At 45.9% G+C, this 21,789-nt stretch overlaps 1 protein-coding gene across 4 annotated transcripts in view; it reads right to left on the reverse strand.

The window, feature by feature from the left end:
* Window positions 1–21,789, reverse strand: part of LOC142250862 (BOLA class I histocompatibility antigen, alpha chain BL3-7-like) — a 343,542-nt gene that overhangs the window by 301,226 nt on the left and 20,527 nt on the right. For all 4 annotated transcript variants that reach the window (XM_075323138.1, XM_075323136.1, XM_075323139.1 and 1 more), the window contains exon 5: window positions 16,345–16,623. In XM_075323138.1, the coding sequence (XP_075179253.1) occupies window positions 16,345–16,623 (279 nt within the window). The remainder of the gene's footprint in view (window positions 1–16,344; window positions 16,624–21,789) is intronic.

Raw genomic sequence — 21,789 nt, forward strand, 5'->3', positions numbered from 1 at the left:
TTACTACTTGCAGCTCCTCCACGAGTTCTTCTTGTGATGACTGACCATGGACCAAAGACGTCTACACCGACATACGAGAAAGGCTGATCTGTACTTAAACGATCTGTCGGAAGATTTGCCATCTGCTGATGTTGATGTCTTCCTCTTAACCTTTGGCACTTGACGCATCTATGAAGCACAGAAGAGACACACCTTTTCGCCCCAACGATCCATAAACCGGCAGACCTGATCCTGCCTTCGGTAAGCTGTCTACCTTGATGCTGCACTTGTTCATGATAGTGTCGGACTAACAAGGTAGCAACGTAGTGTCGACCGGGAATTATAATAGGATTCTGTTCCTTGTTATGCAGATCAGATTTTCCAATCCGGCCGCCCACTAGTAGCAACTTGTTGTGATCGAGCACTGGATTCAGGTTGAAGAGCGAACTGGTTATGGAAAGGTTAACACCCTTTGTGATGCTGTCAATCTCGTGGCGATATACTTCTTGCTGTACGCACCTGAGTATGACTTGTTCGGCACGTTCTTTGTCGATGACACCAGGATGATTCGCACACATGTGCCAGCCGTGGCACGTTGAAGACTTGTAGAAACAGTGAGCGATGTGAATAAGACGAGCTACGGCTCGTGCCGCAGATGACCAACTTGAGAAGCGCTCGAAGCGATGAGGTCTCAACTTCTGTTTTGATGTCACTGAAGTGTAGCAAGCGGAGATGATTGGTCTAATTTCCTTATCGGATTCTGGTTCCACCAGCTCGTACATGTTGCCGATGTAGTTGTCGCAGGTCTCCTCGTATAAGATACTTGGAGGCGTCAGCCACATGTTGTCGCCAAGTTTGGACGCAGCAATGAGTCTCGTTCCTCGGTCAGCTGGATTTTGTTCGGTGGGAATGTGGTGCCACTGTTCAGGACGAGCGAAGCTTCTGATACGTTCTACTCTGTTACTCACGTAGACATAGAACTGCTTCGTTTGGTTATATATGTACCCCAGTACCACTTTACTATCGGTGTAGAATGTGAAGGATTCGATTGTGAGGTCCATTTCATCTCTCACAACCTCAGCGATTTCTACCGCCAATACTGCGGCACAGAGTTCGAGCCTGGGCACTGAGTGTGCGGGTTTTGGAGTCAGTTTAGCCTTACCCAGGATGAACCCGCAGTCCACTTTGTTGTGCCTTCCGAAGGTCTTCAGATAAGCTACTGCAGCTATGGCTTCTGTAGACGCATCGGAGAAGATGTGAACTTCTCTTTTAATGACAACCAAAGAAGACCTTGACGAATAACAACGTGGAATCCGGAGTTTTTCGAGTACCTTCAGGGACTTCTTCCAGGCCTCCCAACGTTGTTGTTTCTGGGATGACAGCGGAGCATCTCAATCTGTATTTTCGGCAGTAAGCTGTCTTAGCATGATCTTACCTTGGACGGTGAAGGGTGCGACAAATCCGAGGGGATCGTAGATGCTGTTTATCACAGATAGCACTCCTCGTTTAGTGAATGGTTTGTCACAGAGTGATACTTGAAAGGTGAAAGCATCCTGTTTGATGTCCCATAGCAGGCCGAGGCTACGTTGTGTAGGAGGGACGTCGGAACCCAAGTCGAGGTCTCTCAAACTTGTGGCGTGGTCTTCGGGTGGAAACGCTTCCATTACCTCTGGACTATTAGATATAATCTTATGGAGTCTGAGATTTGATGCAGCAAGCATTCCCTGAGTTTTGGAAAGCAGATTGACGGCTTCTTCACTCGAGGATAAGGACTTGAGCCCATCGTCCACGTAGAAGTTCCTTTCTACGAATTGGCGAGCCTCATGCCCGTACTCTTCCTCACCTTCTCGGGCAGCCCGTCTCAATCCATAGATTGCCACAGCTGGTGAAGGGCTGTTTCCGAAAACGTGTACCCTCATCCGGTGGTCTATGACTTCGTTTTGGATATTATTGTCCTTGTGCCATAGGAACCTAAGATAGTTCCGGCTGTCTTCTTTCACGATGAAGCAGTGGAACATCTGCTGGATATCGGCCATTATTGCCACGGGTTCTTGCCTGAAACGAATCAACACTCCAATGAGACTGTTGTTCATGTTGGGTCCGGTGAGAAGAAGATTGTTAAGGGAGACGCCTTCGTGCTGAGCGCTGGAGTCAAACACCACCCTGATCTGGTTGGGTTTACGAGGATGGTAGACCCCAAAGGATGGAAGGTACCAACATTCTTCTCCTTCTTTCAACGGTGGTGCCGGTTCAGCATGATCTCTGTCGAGGATATTTTGCATAAACTCGACAAAGTGTTTCTCCATCTCTGGTTTTCTTTTCAAGGTTCGTTTTAGAGAGGAGAACCTTGCGGTTGCTTTCTGGAAGTTGTTTGGCAACCTTGGCCTTGGAGACCGAAAGGGTAATGGGGCTACCCAACTGTTAGAGTCATTTTGAGAGAACTCTTTATCCATAATCTTTATGAATTCCTTGTCTTCTCTCGTCGGTGCCAACTTGTTGTCTTCATTTGTAGACTCAAACACTGTTGACCCGAAGTCGTCATCCCAGAGATAGTATGCGTCCGCGCAGTCGGGCGGCTGCTGTCGCCACCTGGTGTCGCTCAGCCTCTCTTTCACCCAGTAGTGATGTGGACATGGTTGAAAGTTAGTGCCGCGACCGTTTGGGAGGATGTGCGTCTTGTAGGAGGAGATCGCGTCGGGACTCTTCATTTTGCCTACGCAGACGTTTCCTACGATCACCCAGCCTAAGTCGTAGCGCTGAGCAAATGGCGCATCGTGTGGTCCGTTGATTTGTTGGCGTACTTTGTGTAGCCGGAGGATGTCCCTTCCAATCAGAATCAGGATTTTTGCACTATGATCAAGAGGTGGGATCTTGCTGGCGATAGTTCTCAGGTGAGGGTGGTGAAGAGCTGCCTCTGGCGTTGGAATCTCTTCCCGGTTAGCCGGTATCTGGTTGCACTCGACGAGTGTCGGTAGAGGTATCTCTACTGTATTTTCCAGAGATGTTACCACGAGACCACTGGCTCTTCTTCCGCAAGCTTCTGAGATGCCGCTGCAAGTGCCTAGTGTGTAAGGGTAGGCATTTCCTTTTAAGCCGAACAAGGCGAAGAGTTCAGACCTGGCGAGTGACCTGTTGCTCTGGTCATCCAGGATGCTGTACACCTTCACGGCCCTTTCTGGGTGACCTTTGGGATATACCCTTACTAGGCATATTTTTGCACAAGACTTGTCCCAGAGATCTTCTCCGCAGACTGCGGTGCACGAGGAGGATACTGTGAGGTGGTTTGCAGCTTGGCCTGTACTCTCCCCGCCATGACTTGTGGTAGGAGAAGGTGTAGGTGCAGGATCAGGCTGAGATGGATGCAGCGCTTGTACATGATCTGTGCTGTCACACTCCATACACTTAATTGTAACATTACAGTCCTTGGCAAGGTGTTCTGTAGAGGCACAACACCTGAAACATACCCCAAACCTTTTCAAGAGTTCCTTTCGTTCTTGAAGGGGTTTCTTCCTGAAGCCAATGCACTTCTTCAGAGGATGTGGCAGTTTGTGAATAGGACACTGGCGGTTTGGATTTTCTGCCTTCCCGCCTTCATTACCCTTGTCTGGTGCTGACGTTGGTGTAAGTGGTAGAACGTCGGTCTTCTTGACTGATACTGGGCCCCTACGTTTTCTGTCATTTTGATGAGTGCTCTCATACCTGGGAGCTAGTGAAGTGGAGTCGGTGGGTTCTCCACAGGTGAAGCTGGGGTCTGCCTTACTTTCCGCGATGCCGTTGATGAACTCACAGAAATAGGAGAATGGAGGGAAGGACACTTGGTGCTCTTTTTTATAGTTTGTTCCTACCGTGGTCCACTTTTCCTGCACGTTGTAAGGTAACTTGGCGACTATGGGTTTCACCCCACGAGCGGTGTCCAGGTAGCTGAGGCCAGGTAGGTGTGTGTCTGTTTTGGCCAGCTGGAGCTCGGACAGCAGGTCGCTGAGTTCCTGGTACTTTGAAGCATCCTTGCTAGATATTTTGGGAAGGTCGTATAGTTGTTTCAGCAATGCATCTTCAATTGCTTCAGGACTGCCGAAGCCTTTCTCTAGCCTTTCCCATGCGGTTGCAAGACCAGTTGTTGGGTCGCTGATGTAGACGGATCTGAGTCTCTTGATTCTCTCAGTAGAACGTGGCCCTAGCCACCTGATTAGCAAGTCCAGCTCTTCAGCAGCCGTAATGCCAAGGTCACGCGTTGCGGTTTTGAAGGCACACTTCCACCCTCTGTAGTTTTCGGGCTGGTTGTCAAACTTTGTGAGACCGGTGTTGATAAGTTCTCGGCGGATCATGTACCTCGCAAAGTCGGACATGTCTGATCTTTCCGACATTGGGGGCACATTTGCTGACTGCGTGGTGCTGGTTGCGTGGTTCGTAGCTTCGTGGTTCGGGAACATGGGAAAGTACGGAGTGGCGTAGGCGTTTAGACCAGTGACCGCCAGTTTGGTGTGTACAGTCTCTGCTGTATGCGGGTCTGGAACTACACAGTTGTTGGGAGTGTAGCACCTTGCCGGCATGTTAGGTTGCATGTAGACATGGGCATACGGAGGTTGCTGATGCGCAGGGTGTGGCTGTGCATTGGAATATAAAGCAGGTTCAGGCTTGAAAGTCTGAGGTGCATTGGACTGACCTGGAAGGCTGGAAGCTGTAGGTGGATCAGTGTCTTGAGGCTCTGGAGAAGTGTTAGTGCTAACGGGAATGTTGATGGTAGTTGGCGGTTCGTCGGCTTGGCTCAGCACGTAATCTCTTGTACGCTTAAGTGAGTCTTCTGTGTCGAGATCACACAAACTGGCGCTGCCTTCTTGGCTCCCACCCAGAGCTTGCTCAAAGACTTTTAGCCTTGCCATGGCCGCCACATGTTCACATTCCTTCTGAAGGGCTTCAATTTCTGCTTCCTTGCGTGCAGATTCTGCTTTCATCTCCGCTTCCTTGCGTGCAGATTCTGCTTTCATCTCTGCTTCCTTGCGTGCAGATTCTGTTTTCATCTCTGCTTCCTTGCGTGCAGATTCTGTTTTCATCTCTGCTTCTCTCTGGGCGAAGATGGCGTGTACTTTTGTTGTTTCTGCTTCAGCGCGCGCCTTTATGAGCTGCTCGCTGAGGGTTGAGTACCTTGATGAGCCTGATTTGAGTGAGTGCCTTGAGCTCTTAATGGACCTGGATTTGTAAGATGCCGCTCCTGACATTTGCGCAATTTTTGCTTCAGTCTCGCTCACAATGTCGCGCACGGTGCGGTCTCGTTCAGCATTAAGCTGTTGGAAGTCCTGTAGTTCTTTTTGAGACTCAGACGTATTTGCTCTCAGCAGTGTAGAGGAATATTTTTTACAAATCTCTTTGTAAGACTGGTATGCTGAGTACAGTTGTTCAAGGGCTCCCTCTGATGGTAGCTCATGAGCACCGGGCGCAGATAAAACAGTCACTTGTTTTTGCACTCTTTGCCACAATAATGCTGTCTGGGTAAACAGTTCACTTCGGGCTGTTTCTAGGTTCTCTCTAACCTTCCATGTTGGTTTGGTCAACCGCTTAGATCTTTCACTGTAATGTAAGTGTGAGTCCCTGTCTTCCTCTTGTTGCTTTAAAGCAGGTAGTGAAAGGGTTCTCTTTACCTCCATCAGGAAGGGTGAATGCTGCCTGCACTGGTTGTCAGGGAGATCAATACATTGTTGCAATCTCTGCAGTCTGTGTTTTGCAGAATGTATTTACTGAGTCTCTGGCTGCAATTTACAATTAGCTTATGGGGGATTCTTGGTTTATAGCTGCACACAGTTCTGATAACAGGTTAATACTTTACAGGGCACTTTGTCTGAAGCTGCTATAAAGTTTTATGCTGTGGCTTGTTATCAGCCCCTTGGGGTAATCCTTTCTCTGGATTGTATGCAGTATAGCACTCCTGGAAACAGGTTCTTTACTGATATATGTATACTAATCCCGGTCACAGCTAGTCCTTTTCACTATTCTGTCTCTTCCTGGTAGCAATGAATCCAACCGCTCTAATTATCAGTCCCTTAGATAACTGTATGGTTTACTCACTCTACCGGCTTCCACAGATAGCTCAACTCAGCCCAACGATGACTTGTAGGAAGACAAGGAGAAACGCTGTAGTTTTCTTCTAGAATCTTGTATTAAGTACAAAGTAAAGGCAGGTGAAAAGGAATAATCTGTACAGGGTTTTAGACATGTCTCTTCAGCAATGGTTCCTCTAGACTAAACTGAAGGAGAAGGGAGGAGCTTTCTATACAGAAGCCAACTAAGGGAGGTACATAGGGACAAACTTCATACAGTCTAATCTACCTAGTAACAATAAAGGAATTTCTTGATAGGAGGAAAAATATGCAATGCAAGAATTACATACAACAGGTTGTTCCCATTCATGGGACACAACAGAGCAGCAGCAGCCGGACCCGAGCAGAGGGGTGAGCGCAGTGCTGACACCCTCCTCCCCGCCCGCGACATTCATATGCCAAAAAATGTAAAACTTTCACATCATTGAGTAGTGGGTGCACCCACAATATTCAAAATGTTATAACCTGTAACACAGCTGGAGTGGTTTATTTAATAACTTGTAACATCTGTAAAATTCAATATATGGGTTGTACAGTAGGTCCCCTCAAAAGACGCATCAGAAGACATCTGTCTGATGCCACGGGTACAAACAAAACGTGCATCTCTATGGGCTCTAAACACTTTTCAAGTGTACACAGGGGAGATAATACTGGGTTTGCATTTTGTGGCATAGGAAGGGTAACCAAGCCAATCAGAGGTGGTAACTTTAGACGAAAAATTCTTAATAGGGAAAGTTATTGGATATTCATGCTAGCAACTAGACAACCTGAGGGCCTTAACATTCGTAGGGACCTAATATTGCAGTATAATTGATTGATACATTTTGGATGATACATGCACCATAATATAAAACAGATTAAAAAAAATCAAAAAATAATAAAAAAGTAAAATATGTTTTTTTGATTTATAATATCAAGATATATATATATTAATATTAAGTGCATGGAAGGAAAAATTTGAACCAGCTCACGCAGTGAGGAGACCACCATCTATTCCAGGAAGGTGCACGGATTCATGGACAGCTTCAGCCAGACTGTGTGTGTAGAGATCCAAGAGAAAAGAAATATCCAGCATCCAATTTCCTTAAAAAATATCTTCTTCTTTATTGTAAAGGTTAAAAAATTCCATTTCCAAGGGTGAAAAACAATGCATTGTCAGCACAGGTACAAGTACGCGTTTCGGATGTTACACATCCTTAAGGCTACTTTCACACATCCGGTTTTTGCTCTGCGGCACAATACGGCGCTCTGCAGAAAAACCGCAACCGTTTTTTTTGCCGCCGGTTGCGTTTTTTTTTGCATAGACTTACATTAGTGCCGTATTGTGCCGCAGGGGCTTGCGTTTGGTCCGGTTTTTGCCGCATGCGGCAGATTTAGCCGAGGCCGCGGCCGGATGGAACGTTGCCTGCAACGTTTTTTGCTCCGGCAAAAACAACCGCATCGCGCCGCGGTGCATTTTTCAATGCATGCCTATGGACGCCGGATGCGGCGCGATGCGGAAAAAAACGCATCCGGCCGCCGCATGCGGTTTCTTCCACTGCGCATGCTCAGTAGCATGCCGCAACCGGAAAAAATCGGACCGGCCACATGTAAAAACTTATGCAAAGGATGCGGTGTTTTCACTGCATCCGTTGCATAGGTTTCACAGCCGGATTGAGCCGCACGGCTCAAACCGGATGTGTGAAAGTAGCCTAATCTGAAACATACTGCACACGTTCAACAAGAGTGTTATAAAGTCATTATCCGGAAATGGGGCGCGACAACCTACTGCCGACAGTCACTTCATTAGTGGGTAGGTGGGATAACCAACTAATTCCTTATATGTCAATGGTACCCGAAACATTCAACTTATTTTTGTATATCTTCAAACATTATATCCCCTTTAATATCTCTTATCAAAATTACACGTCAAATATATGAACTTTCAACATGTTCACTTAATTCAATGAGGGAAAGGGGAGAAAAAAAATATAATTTATTTTTGGAAAACCTTTTTAGTTAATCAGTTTGCAGTGTTTACAATGTTTTCAAGTCACCATTAACATATTGTTGAAAAGGTTCTGGAACCGTCACATGATCAAGGAGCAAATATACAAAAAATAACAAACAAAACATTTTTATATGTTCACTGAATGATCGCCAAACAAATATTCAGACAAAAGGATCACATAAATGTTATATGAATATATTGACTTATAGATTATTGTTATTATTATGATTAATCTTATTTTATTGATTAAAGATGTATTTTTTTTTTTATTTTTTTTTGTTTTCAGTAATTTAAAAAATTCTTATCAATTCATTTTTGATGTTTAATCCTTTCGGTGCTCGGGTTTCCAAAGTGAAAATCCACCTCGCTTCACCACGATGTAGAATTTCTACTGGATCTCCTCCTCTACTGGGAATTGTAGTTTTTTCCATTGCATTGACCTGCAGCGTCCTCAAATCAGCCCGGTGTTCATTAAGGAAATGCTTGGACGCTGGGGAAAGGCTGCGTGTAGTAGCGTTGCCCACATCATACACATGTTCTTGCATCCCGCGTCTGAGTGCACGGGTCGTGCTCCCGACATACTGACCTTGGCAGGTTGTACATGTAATGAGGTAGACAATGCCACTAGTTCCACAGTTTATCAATCATTTGATCTGATATTCTTTTTTAGTCACACTAGAAACTATATTAGTGGTGTTTTTCATGTATCTACAAAGGCCACAGTTTTCCTGACCACATTTGAACGATCCTATGGTAGGGAGCCAATTAGACTTGTTTCCATACATATCTTGTATTTTATTTGTATGATCACTGGGTGACACCTGATTAGCGATTGTAAAAAAAATTCTGGATACAAATTTTACTCCTTCCGATAATATCTGTTTAAGCGTTTCATCTGTTGACAAAATTGGTAAAAATGTCTTAATAATTTTCACAAGATCATAAAGATTTTGACTATACTTTGTGGAAAAAATGACAGGTGCTTTACCAGTAATCATCAGCAGATAGTGATTGCATTTTTTTTTATTTTCAAGATATTGGTCTCTAGTTTTTACTTGCGTTTTTAATTTTGCTTTTTGTATGACTGATTTGGTATAACCTCTTTTGAGGAGCCTTTCTTCAATAATCTTGCACTGTTTTTCGTACACATTTTGTGCAGTACAGCATCTCCTCGCTCTCACAACTCACCTACTGGAATGTTGTTTGCAACGTGTTTTGGATGGTAACTTGTGGCAAATAGCGTAGAGTTCCCTGCAGTTGGTTTTGTAAAAATATCGCACTCGATCCGCTGTGTTTGAATATCCACATACAAGTTGACATCCAAAAATGCAACACTACGTAAATCATGTTGAAAGGTGAATGCCAAGTTAAGTGGATTATTATTAAGATACTGAAAAAACTTTTTACCTTTTTACCCTGACCATTCCAAATAATCAACGCGTGATCTATAAATCTGAGAAATAGACATATTTCCTGTGAAAGGGGGTTGCTGTATGAAAACACATTCTTCCTCCCACCAGGATACAAATATGCCTGCTAACGAAGGTGAAAACTTGGCTCCCATTGAGCAACCCTGAACTTGCAAATAAAAATCACCTAAAAAAACAAAAAAAATATTTTTAAGAAGAAACTCAGTGATATCCAAAATAAATTCCTGGAGTTCTTCAGAATAATTGGTGTATTTCTTCATTTGCACTTTCAGCGCTAAAATCGTAAGAAGGTGTGGGATGGAAGTGTATAAACTTTGAATGTCCCCCACTACCCACTCAAAATCACTTTTCCATTGTACTTGTGACAAAATTTGCAAAACATGTTTAGTGTCCTTTAGGAAACTCGGTGTCACAAGGACCAAAGGACTTAAGGCCGCCTTACATGCAACGACATTGCTAACGAGATGTCGTTGGGGTCACGGAATTCGTGACGCACATCAGGCCTCGTTAGCGACATCGTTGCGTGTGAAACGTACAAATGACTGCTAACAATCAAAAATACTCACCTTATCGTTGATACTTCTTTCTAATCCCAAATATCGTTGATGGTGCTGGATGCAGGTTGTTCGTCGTTCCTGAGGCAGCACACATCGCTACGTGTGACACCGCAGGAACAATGAACAACACTTTACCTGCGGCAACGAGGGGGGTGTCCCTTTCTTTCGGCTGCTTTCCACCCCTCCGCTTCTATTGGAAGGCTGCCGTGTGACCATTTACCCGTGACGCACAAACGACGGAGGCGGGAGTGATTGGCAGCGACATCGCTAGCGATGTCGCTGAGTGTAAAGTGCCCTTTAGTCTGGCATCAAGCCATTCTGCAATATGTTCTGTGAGGGAACCAATCCCCGACACTATGGGCCTAAAACTTGGGGGGAATAAATTTTTATGAGTCCAAAGGCCACTTTACACACAGAGATAAATCTTTGGCAGATCTGTGGTTGCAGTGAAATTATGGACATATTGTTCCATTTGTACACAGCCACAAACCTGACACTGATTGTCCACAATTTCACTGCAACCACAGATCTGCCAAAGATTTATCTCTGTGTGTAAAGTGGCCTTTAGGCAACGCATGTAATAAAGGTGTTTTGGGATGGTCAGGATTGAAATAATCAACTTGTCTCTGGTTCAAAATACCGCTGTTCAAGCCCACATTAAGTAAATCTATCAGAGATTCTCTGACTCTGTTAGTAGGATCTTTATACATTTTTTTTGTATACCTTGTTATACTCCAATATTTTTCTCAATTCCCTTTCATACAATCCTACATCGATTACCGTAACTGAGCCCCCTTTATCGGAGTTTTTTATAACTACATTCTTATTTTCAGAAAGTTGTTTTAGAGCCATTTTTTCTAATTTGGAGATATTAGAACCAGTATTCCTTTCATTATTATGCAATTTAACCAATTCTTCTTCTACTAAAAACTGAAAATCGTCTATAGCTGAACTCCTAGATTGCTCTGGGTAGTATTTGGGGTTGGGAACTCTGCTGGAAAAGTTCTCATCTCTCAGATCAAGTAATTTCGTGCCATATCCTGTTAGATTCCTCAGAATTGTTAGAGAGATCTGTTCACTAAAAGTAGTGGGTTGTAGTTCCTCCACAACAGGATTGGTAGAAGGTATATATTCCTGTTCAAATTTTCATGATCTTCCTGAAAAAAAATGTTTACATATAACAAGTCTCCTTATAAATTGGTTGACATCCAATAATGTGTCGAAGACATTTAAACCTTTAGTTGGTACAAAATTAAGGCCTTTCTGTAAAATGTGTATTTGATCTTCACTTAGTATATTAGTTGACTACTGTGAATTCATTTTCGGTCACCAATAGTTCCTCCTCCGTGTTGAACGTCTGAATTCTCTTATTGCTGGAGTGCTTACGACCAGCTCTTCTCTGGCGTTTCTTTGCCCGTTTTTTGACTGTGTGTGAACACTGGTTTGGTGGTCTCCATTGTTATCACTAGATGAGCTATTCTTACGTGTAAGCATACTTTCAGAATTGTCAGTATTGAAATCCGAAGTTTCCGGATCAGTCGAAGAAAAACCTACACGATTCTCCCTTTTTTTCAAGATGGAATATGTAGTGGGAGATCTCCTTCTCTGGAATTGGTGCAAATTATAAATGTGATTTTTTTCATAATCCATTGTGTCGCTTTTGTACTTTTTTTCTTTTATTGTCATGATTGAGTCCTCCAATTTATTAATGTTGGTATTAATCTTTTCCTTCATTTCTTTAAAAGTATTCGTGTCCTCAAATTTGTTTAGATCAATTTCCAAATTTTTTATATCATCTTCCAAACTTTTTAGTTTTTCAGCATCTTTATCCATGATTAATTTAATCAATCTATTTGAGCACTCAGATAGAATTTTGTCCCATTCCTTGATGAATTTAGGATCATATTCAGTAGTGGGACATTTTTTATTCTGAGTCCTCTGGGGATCATATGATTGTCCAGGTAGGCTTGAAGAGTTCTATTATCACAGCACACCCTAAGCCTTGAGCCCATTACTTTCTCCAAATTCCACATTCAATTTTTTAATTCATCATGTTCCTTTGGTGGTATCATATTGGATTTACTATTGAACAAGTTGGTAGCTTTGTCGAGTCTACTACGGTTGTTCACATTAAAAAAATCATCAGTACTGATTGTAGTAATATCGGGTGTCTCCATATTGAGGATAAAACTTGATCCCCTGTTTTTTATTTAAACATTTGAAGCTTGTAAAACAATTTCAAGATAAATTATTTATAAAGCAATTCTTTCTGATATTGCTAATGGTAATAGTAGGGGAGCACGGAACATTATCTGTATCACAATGAGAAGGAAGGAAAAATTTGAACCAGATCACCCAGTGAGGAGAGCACCATCTATTCCAGGAAGGTGCACGGCATATTTGTATCCTGGTGGGAGGAAGAATGTGTTTTCATACAGCAACCCCTTTTCACAGGAAATATGTCTATTTCCCAGATTTATAGATCACGCGTTGATTATTTGGAATGGTCAGGGTAAAAATGTAAAAAGTTTTTTTCAGTATCTTAATAATAATCCACTTAACTTGGTATTCACCTTTCAACATGATTTACGTAGTGTTGCGTTTTTGGATGTCAACTTGTATGCGGATATTCAAACACAGTGGATGGGGTGCGATATTTTTAGAAAACCAACTGCAGGGACCTCTACGCTATTTGCCACAAGTTGCCATCCAAAACACGTTGCAAACAACATTCCAGTAGGTGAGTTGTGAGAGCGAGGAGATGCTGTACTGCACAAAATGTGTACGAAAAACAGTGCAAGATTATTGAAGAAAGGCTCCTCAAAAGAGGTTATACCAAATCAGTCATACAAAAAGCAAAATTAAAAACGGAAGAAAAAACTAGAGACCAATATCTGAAAATAAAAAAATGCAATCACTATCTGCTGATATGATTACTGGTAAAGCAACTGTCATTTTTTCCACAAAGTATAGTCAACATTTTTATGATGTTGTGAAAATGAAGAAATTTTTACCAATTTTGTCAACAGATGAAACGGATATTATCTGAAGGAGTAAAATTTGTATCCAGAATTTTTTTTACAATCGCTAATCAGGTGTCACCCAGTGATGATACAAATAAAATACAAGATATGTATGGAAACAAGTCTAATTGGCTCCCTACCATAGGATCGTTCAAATGTGGTCAGGAAAACTGTGGCCTTTGTAGATGCATGAAAAACACCACTAATATAGTTTCTAGTGTGACTAAAAAAGAATATCAGATCAAATCATTGATAAACTGTGGAACTAGTGGCATTGTCTACCTCATTACATGTACAACCTGCCAAGGTCAGTATGTCGGGAGCACGACCCGTGCACTCAGACGCGGGATGCAAGAACATGTATATGATGTGGGCAACGCTACTACACGCAGCCTTTCACCAGCGTCCAAGCATTTGCTTAATGAACACCGGGCTGATTTGAGGACGCTGCAGGTCAATGCAATTGAAAAAGCTACAGTTCCCAGTAGAGGAGGAGATCCAGTAGAAATTCTACATCGTGGTGAAGCGAGGTGGATATTCACTTTGTAAACCCGAGCACCGAAAGGATTAAACATCAAAAATGAATTGATGAGTATTTTTTAAATTATTGGAAACAAAAAAAAAATTAAAAAAAAAAATACACCTTTAATCAATAAAATAAGATTAATCATAATAACAATGATCTATAAGTCAATATATTCATATAACTTTTATGTGATCCTTTTGTCTGAATATTTGTTTGGCGATCAGATTCAGTGAACGTATAAAAATTTTTTTTTTTTTTTTTTGTATATTTGCTCAATGATCATGTGACGGTTCCAGAACCTTTTCAACAATATGCAAATGGTGACTTGAAAACATTGTAAACACTGCAAACTGATTAACTAAAAAGGTTTTCCAAAAAAAAAATTTTTTTTCTCCCCTTTCCCTCATTGAATAAAGTGAACATGTTGAAAGTTCATATATTTGACGTGTAATTTTGATAAGAGATATTAAAGGGGATATAATGTTTGAAGATATACAAAAATAAGTTGAATGTTTCGGGTACCATTGACTTATAAGGAATTTGTTGGTTATCACACCTACCCACTAATGAAGTGACTGTCGGCAGTAGGTTGTCCCGCCCCGTTTCAGGATAATGACTTTATAACACTCTTGTTGAACGTGTGCAGTAAGTTTCAGATTAAGGATGTGTAACATCCGAAACGCGTACTTGTACCTGTGCTAACAACGCATTGCTTTTCACCCTTGGAAATGGAATTTTTTTAATCTTTACAATAAAGAAGAATATATTTTTTAAGGAAATTGGATGCTGAATATTTCTTTTCTCTTAATATTAAGTGCATGTATCTTCATTGCGCTATAGTTCTTCAAAAGAAGATAGGCAGCGATTTGCCCTTGACGCACAAACGACGGGGGCGGGTGCTTTCACAAGCGATATCGATAGCGATATTACTGCATGTAGCACCCCCTTAACAGGCTAATAAAGGTGTGAAACCTTGATCTAAATTATCTGTGCACACAAATCTCTAAGGGTGCCCAAACTTTTGCATTGGCCCATTTTCCTTTTTGTAATTTTTCAAATGTAAAAGACGAAAATAATTATTTTTTTTGCCTAAAATACAAAGGAAATGTCTAATCTTTAACTTCATGCCTTTTAGCGATAATTTCGTCTTCAGCTTGCTTAACTGTTCACAATATCAGTAATTTTGACCAGGGGTGCACAAACTTTTACATCCCATTGTATATATGGAGAAGTTCCTTACTGTAGTCTCTAAAACCTGGTCAATACATGTACATCTGGTATTCACTGTACATCGATGCAACGCTTTCAGGAAGAGGATAGATACACTAATGGATATGTGACGCCCTGGACTAGCCAGGTAGTCACAGGTAGGCCCTTCCACAAAAAACAGCCCCTAAAAAGGTGTAACCAGCCAACCTAAAAACGCTCAGTCACCCCTCTCAGGTCTTCACGTTCACACCCGTGGTCGGAGCCAGGTGGTTGGCCACGCCCTCCGAGGAGTTTGGATAGCCTTAGGCGGGAAAAACACAAACAGATCAGTTAGGGAGGAGAGGAGAGTAGTAGTAGTGTGTCAACGTCTGTCAGGGATCTGGGTAGGAGCCCAGATACCCTGTGACCAGGAGGCAGACGGTGGTTGCCGCCTGCAGGAGCCGGGAAGACGGCTAGTGGAACCGTAAGGGACCGGGACAGGGTAGTGGCCCGCCGGTACCGAACAGGGGAGCCAACTGGAAACCGGAGCACCAGGAGGGGTCCTTAGACCCAGAACGAGGTCCAGAAGCCACTGGACCACGTCAAATTCACTGATTGAGGTCTGGACCTTAGGTCCTTTCCCGTCCCAAGACCTGAAAGACGGCAACAGCCCACCGAGGGGGATAGAAAGCCACCGCCCAGGCAGAGAGATCCCACGGCCAGCGCCTGTGGGCAAACGGGTTCCCCGACACATATAAATTTGGGGAGCGGACTACCGTTGCTGATGCATAGGCAGTCAAGTTCTACCGCAGAGGTGCAGGAGAAAAGCGGGAACCACCAACCTGAGTAAGGGGCAAAGCGCAGCCGGCTGCGGGCACCGACCACCATCCTTTTTGGTTTACCAGAGACTCCGGTGTATCTGTCATAGTGAGTACAACAGTGCCCTCGGGCCGCGCACCGCACCATCCCGCCCGCACCTCACAACCACCGGGCCCCGGGACCATCACCCCCTGCCCACGGAGGGTTCAACACCAGGCTGCATATCACCGTCCCCGGAAGGCCTAGTTAACAGCAGCGGTGGTGTCCACATTCACCACAACCCGTGGGTGGCGTCACAAACTTACATCCCTAAACGCCACGGCCTCAGCCGTGAACCTTCCCCACCAAAATCCCTACATGTAGCGCCAGCTCCCCTTCAGAGCAACGTGACCCCCGGGTCCGGGAGGAGCTCGAGCAACCCACCGACGAGCACGGACCCGAGCGGCTCGGCAGCCGGCCGAGCCTCGGGCGGTACAGATACATGGGAGCAGTGCACGGTTATGATATCTGTACGTGTGTTTTTTACATTACCACAAAACAGTGACAGCAACCTGCAACTGTACAGATATTCATTGTGCTCATATGCGCTGATCAGGGTCATTGATGCAGAGATGTTTGTGCAAATGGTCACATTTTTATGATTTATACACAACCTGCACCCCGGGGTGATCGCTGGTGATAAGTCTCCTGTTATCCTCTTCCCTATGGACAGATGACAAGCTGCGGTGCTGAGCGCTCACCTCTCTTCTCCAGATCTTCTCTCCCAAACTGCACATATACCTTCAGCCACTCGAGACAGTCATTCTTCAACCTATATTTCATTATCTTTCCCTGTTGTACTTCCGGACTGTTGATTCTCTCTGTGATGTTCTGCGCCTGCGCCATGGTGGGGATGTACATGCCGGTCTGTGTGTCCAGAACCATATACTCTCCCCCGTCATATCCAAACTGATCATATCCGGTGATGGAGCCGTCATCTCTCCGCTCACAGCCGTACATCCTCTGCATAACATGGAGACCTGTAGACAACACAGGACACGTTACATAGAGCTCAGATATAATGTACAGTGATATATGGTGCTTTAATGCTAATCTATGTACTTGTGTTTGGGATGTGAAAGTAACAACATAGGTGCAATGTATAGAGGAGTGAGACCTCAGCAGACCTGAGATGAGGCATTTTTAGGAGTAAGAGGAGTGTTATCCCTTCAGGACGTAAGATGTATATTTACATTATGTCGTGTCTCTGCCATTGATGTGGGCTTGCACGCCTAGCCTGCATCTTTCCCTGCACATGACAGCTGATAGAGGCACATGATGGCTGATTTAAACAGCCATGGGTGGGTCACAGATCCTCCTATGGCTGTTAACCAGTTAAATTCCTCTGTCGATCTCTCGCAGCAGGTTTTACATGCCGGCTTGAAGTGCGTCATTCCCTGCATCCATCAGCAGCCCCATGACATGATCACAGGGGTGCAGACGAGATGTCATGACAGCCAGTTATCAGCTGATGACCCTTGTGTCTGTGATTATGATTCTCCTCGAAATGCCGGCTGCGAACGACATTCATAGGAGACCAGATTTCTGCTGTAGAGAGAGGATTTGATGCTGATGCTGCTGCTGATGATGCTGACGCTGATGGCGCTGATGATGATGCTGACGGCACTGATGATGATGCTGATGATACTGACACTGATGCTGACACTAATACTGACACTGATAATGACACTGCTGATGCTGACATTGATGATGACACTGATGCTCATACTGATGCTCACATTGAGGATGATACTGACACTGATACTGATGCTGACACTGATACTGATGAGGATACTGAGGATGACGCTGATGCTGATGAGGATATGTGGCGCCCCTTACCTGGTCAGGCACCACAGAGTATTGCACCCATGCTGGGGCAGTGCTTCCAGGTAATCTCCAAAGGCCAGAATGGGGTGCACACACAAACACATAGTGACCAGGTCTCCCACACTACTAGAAGGGACCCTTGGGTAGCCAGAAGGGGTTAACGTTCAATTCCCAGCAAGGGGTGTGCTCAGAGGCTGGTTGCTAGGAAACAGGGCAGACAGTAAGAGAAGAAGTCTGGGGCAGAGTGTGGGAGAGTTTGGGAAGGGAGCAGAGGGGCTCTCATGCTAGCAAGGCCCTGTGGAGTGCAGTAGCTGAAAACGGGAGGAGAACGGGTACCTGTGGGTCAGCCTGAAAGACACCCAGAGAGAGGGGTGGCTGAGTAAGGGGATCCCTGGTATTCCAGCACGCGACAGGTCCCCAGAGCAGACAGCTAATCATACAGAGCTGCTCAACCTTCAGGTGGAGGTACTTCATGCCCTCACCACCACCACACAGAGTCCGAGCCAAGCAGCAATCAGCAGGCCCATAAGGCTATGTGTCCACGGTAGAATGTACCTGCGGATTTTTCTGCCTGAAAATCCGCGACTTTCGCGGCAAATCCGCACCCGCGGATTTACCGCGGATTTTGATGCGGATTTTTTTTTTTTTTTTCCCCATTCAAAACCAAAAATCCGCACCAAACAATTGACATGCTGCAGATTTTTCCGGATCAAAATCCGCGGCAAATCCGCAGCGGAAAAATCCGCAGCATGGACACAGCATTTCCAAAATGCCATTGAAATGGCTTGGAAGTGCCGCTGCTGCAGATTTTCGGGAAATCCGTGGCAAAATCCGCGCAAAATCCGCAGCGTGGGCACATAGCCTAAGGGGACAGGGCCAGAAGCCATCCAACCAAGGTCACGCTGCCAACAGACAGGCCAGAGAGGGGAGCGGGGTTGGAAACAGCTTCCCTGGAGGAATCCTACCATACTTCAAGCTAGGGATCCTCCCAAATAAACGGAGTGCAAGGAAGGCGAGTGGACAGCTACCCTCAGAACGGCCTTCTGGAATTCCTGGTTCCACCTGGTTATCGCAATGTCGCCCGGGCATGTCACAGTGACCACCAAACAGTGAGTAAACACGTTAAAAGACTTTTTGGACTGTGTTTGAGTCATTCTGCGACCTGTGGTTCCACACACTTTCACAGGGCCCTGGGGCTTGCCTCACTCTCGGTAGGCCACTACAACTAACTGCACCCACCATCAGCCCCAGGCACCCCCTTAATCTGCAGTGGTGGTCCCCACTGACCGCAACACCGAGAGTGGCGTCACGAAAATCAAAAGAGAAGGTTCCCTACCTGTGACCAGACCGTCCCGTGGAGTCCCTGAAGTTAACACACCAGGCCGCTGCAGCAGCCCTGGGCTCCACATCTTTATCTGGGGTCACGAACAGGATAAGGACTAGACCTGTTCAGACAGGTGACCGTGCGCCTCAGAGGTCCGACCGCAAAAATTGAATCGCCGCCATATTGCCATCTTCAAAAGCGCGCGCTGCAGCCCGCGCGAGGGAGAGGAGCACCGCCCAGGAAGTGGAGGGAGCGCGCAGATTTTAAAAGAACAAAAAGCGGGACTTGTTAGGAAAATGGACGCTGCGGGAGGTAATGCCCCCAGTCAGGGCGACGCAGCCCAGGCGATGCCAGCCCCCGGCGCGGTGAACGCAGCAGTGCCTGGTGCCGGTGCCTCGGTCGCAGCTGCGACGGCCGAAGTCTCCCCAATAATGCCGATTTCCTTACCGTACGTCCCAGGGGCACACTGGCTTCCCCAATATGGCGGTAAAATAGACACACTGACTGGATTTAAGAAGAAGATCAACACCCTGCTGGACATGTACGCAATGACCGGTAAGCAGAGGGCCGCCGTGGTGCTGGGACAATTGACTGGAGCAGCAGAATTGGAGGCTGAGTCCTGGACCAGTGATGACCGGAGCTCTGTAGAAGCCATCTTTGCCAAACTAGCAGCTGCTTTTCAACACCGCACCGAGGGAGAGCTGAGGACGGACTTCTATAACTGCCGCCAGAGGCCCCAAGATAGCATAAGAGACTATGCGCTCAGGTTGCAAGCTGCACTACGGGCTCTCAAGCTAGTGGACCCTGTCAGTGAACAGGAAGGAAGCCGGATGATGAAAGAACAATTCTTGCGGGGCCTGCACTCTCCTGAGGATAGGAAGCAGATGAAGCTGTGGTCCCTGGAACACCCTGACGTGGACTTTGCCATTCTGAAAGACAAGGGCGGTGAAAGCACTCCAACCTCCTGTGGACACAGACCCCGTCTCACCAATATGGCCTGCCAGTTCCCCGGCTGCAGGAGCGGAATCCTCCTCGCAGGCCCTGATAACTGCAAAAGGACTCAACACGCCAGCAGAGGCCATAAATACACTATCCTCCCAGGTGCAACAGCTCAGCAAGGACGTCGCACGAATCCTCAAAGCAATACAGTTGCCCTTATAAACCAAAGTCCCTCATTGGCTCCTGCTAGCTGACAGCCCGGAGGACGTCCCTTGGATGCGGGGGAGAAGAGGTCCTACAGCCCGAGGCAGGAGCAGTGATCGCCATGACTCATCTGGACAACCCATTTGTCGTCGTTGCCAGGAGGCAGCAAGGGCTTGTCCTTTAAACGAGCCAAACCTGGGCTGGGGCCGAGGGCCAGTCCTCAGGATTAAGAAGATCAGGCCCAGTTCACTGCCGTGATCAGTACGTGGGTGGACGTCCGGTCCTGTCTATCGTCCTGGATGGGATCCCTACTCCGGCATTGTTGGACACTGGTTCACGTGTAAAATATGCTCTGATAACTAAATGTAAATACTGTTATGTTTATTACCATGTACAGAAAGTATACCTCGTGTGAATGTGATGATAATGCTAGCAAAAACCATACGGAGTTAACCTGTTTGCAACGTTCAAGATGCTGTGCCTCCCATAAAGGGAAGAAATAATGTTTTAAGTTTATTACATTTATTTATTTATTTACATTTAAGTTTACTGCATAACAAAAATGCGGTGATCACTGTAAAATGTTGCAGCCCGAGAGTGCTGCCATTTGCCACCGGGAAATGTGGCGCCCCTGAGGCTGCAGGCGCCACAGGGTACTGCACCCCCATTAGGGTTTAGTACGTATCACGGGTTCTGGGAAGGTCAGTACCGTTTTCCACTCACATAACATACAGTAACACAGGGTTGCCCTCCACAATGGGGACCGGGCCAGGGTTGGCTCACAGCAGGGGTCACTACAGAGGTGGGTTTACAGGACGCCACTGCACCAGGAGTTCCCCAGATCCACTGGACTGGGGACTCATGGTGAGGGAGAAGCAACCACCAGGGGGAGTCAGGAGCAAACAGTGGGAAGAGCAGGTTGACCTAGTAAGAGTAGTGAACCAGCCGGTGGCAGCAGCAGCTGGGGACAACAGCTTGGAACACACAACACCGCAACCAAAAACAAAAAGAACAGCTTCAGACACAGAGCAGAGCGGACGTGCCGCAAGCGGCTCTGTGGGCCAGGGCGTTCAACTTGTTCGCTGGGGAGGAACAGGGCAGCTGTTTCCACAGGACTGGTGCTGTCGGGATATAGAATCCTAGGGCAGATATACTTCATGTTGTCTACCAACTCTGCAAGGGTCGTGGGGAACAGCTAGAAGAGTCACCGGACCCCTCCAACCGAGTCTGCAGCAATTATCACATAGGATCTGGGGTTGAGGACCGGCCCCATAACGGAACTGCACTATCAGCATACAGAATGGGACACTTTACTGATACCGGGACCCTCAAGTGCTTCACGCCACGGGGGTCCGATACTTAGCGCATCAAAGGAGGAGAGGGCTCACAGGGTGACACACACACCGGACTTGACCTTTCACGGATTCAGGATCAGCTGGAGCCCATTGTGGCAGAGAACAGTACCCTGGGCAGCGCCTAAAAGACTTTTGAGAAAAACACCTGGAACCGCAGCCCCTGTCTCTGCCTCTCTTTTCCCGGCGCCCAGCGTTGCGGCGCCAACAGGGACTACCACCAACCCCGTCCATCATCCTCCCCGGGGTAAGCCCGCTCCACCCGTGGGGAGTGACACCATCCCAGCTGCACCCCAATATCTGCCCCGACGAGAGACGCCGCACACCTGGCCGCGTACCACAGGTGGCGTCACGATCATCCATATAGACTTTCCTAACCGTCACCCCATCCTCCACCTTCAACTACCACCCTCATCCTCCACTCCTGCCTCTCGTTTACTGCCATCTTTCCTTTCCTATATGCCTTGGGGCAACGGGATCGGACCAAGCCACCCAGTAAC

Source organism: Anomaloglossus baeobatrachus, chromosome 9 (assembly GCF_048569485.1).
Source record: "Anomaloglossus baeobatrachus isolate aAnoBae1 chromosome 9, aAnoBae1.hap1, whole genome shotgun sequence".
NCBI classification, from domain to species: domain Eukaryota; kingdom Metazoa; phylum Chordata; class Amphibia; order Anura; family Aromobatidae; genus Anomaloglossus; species Anomaloglossus baeobatrachus.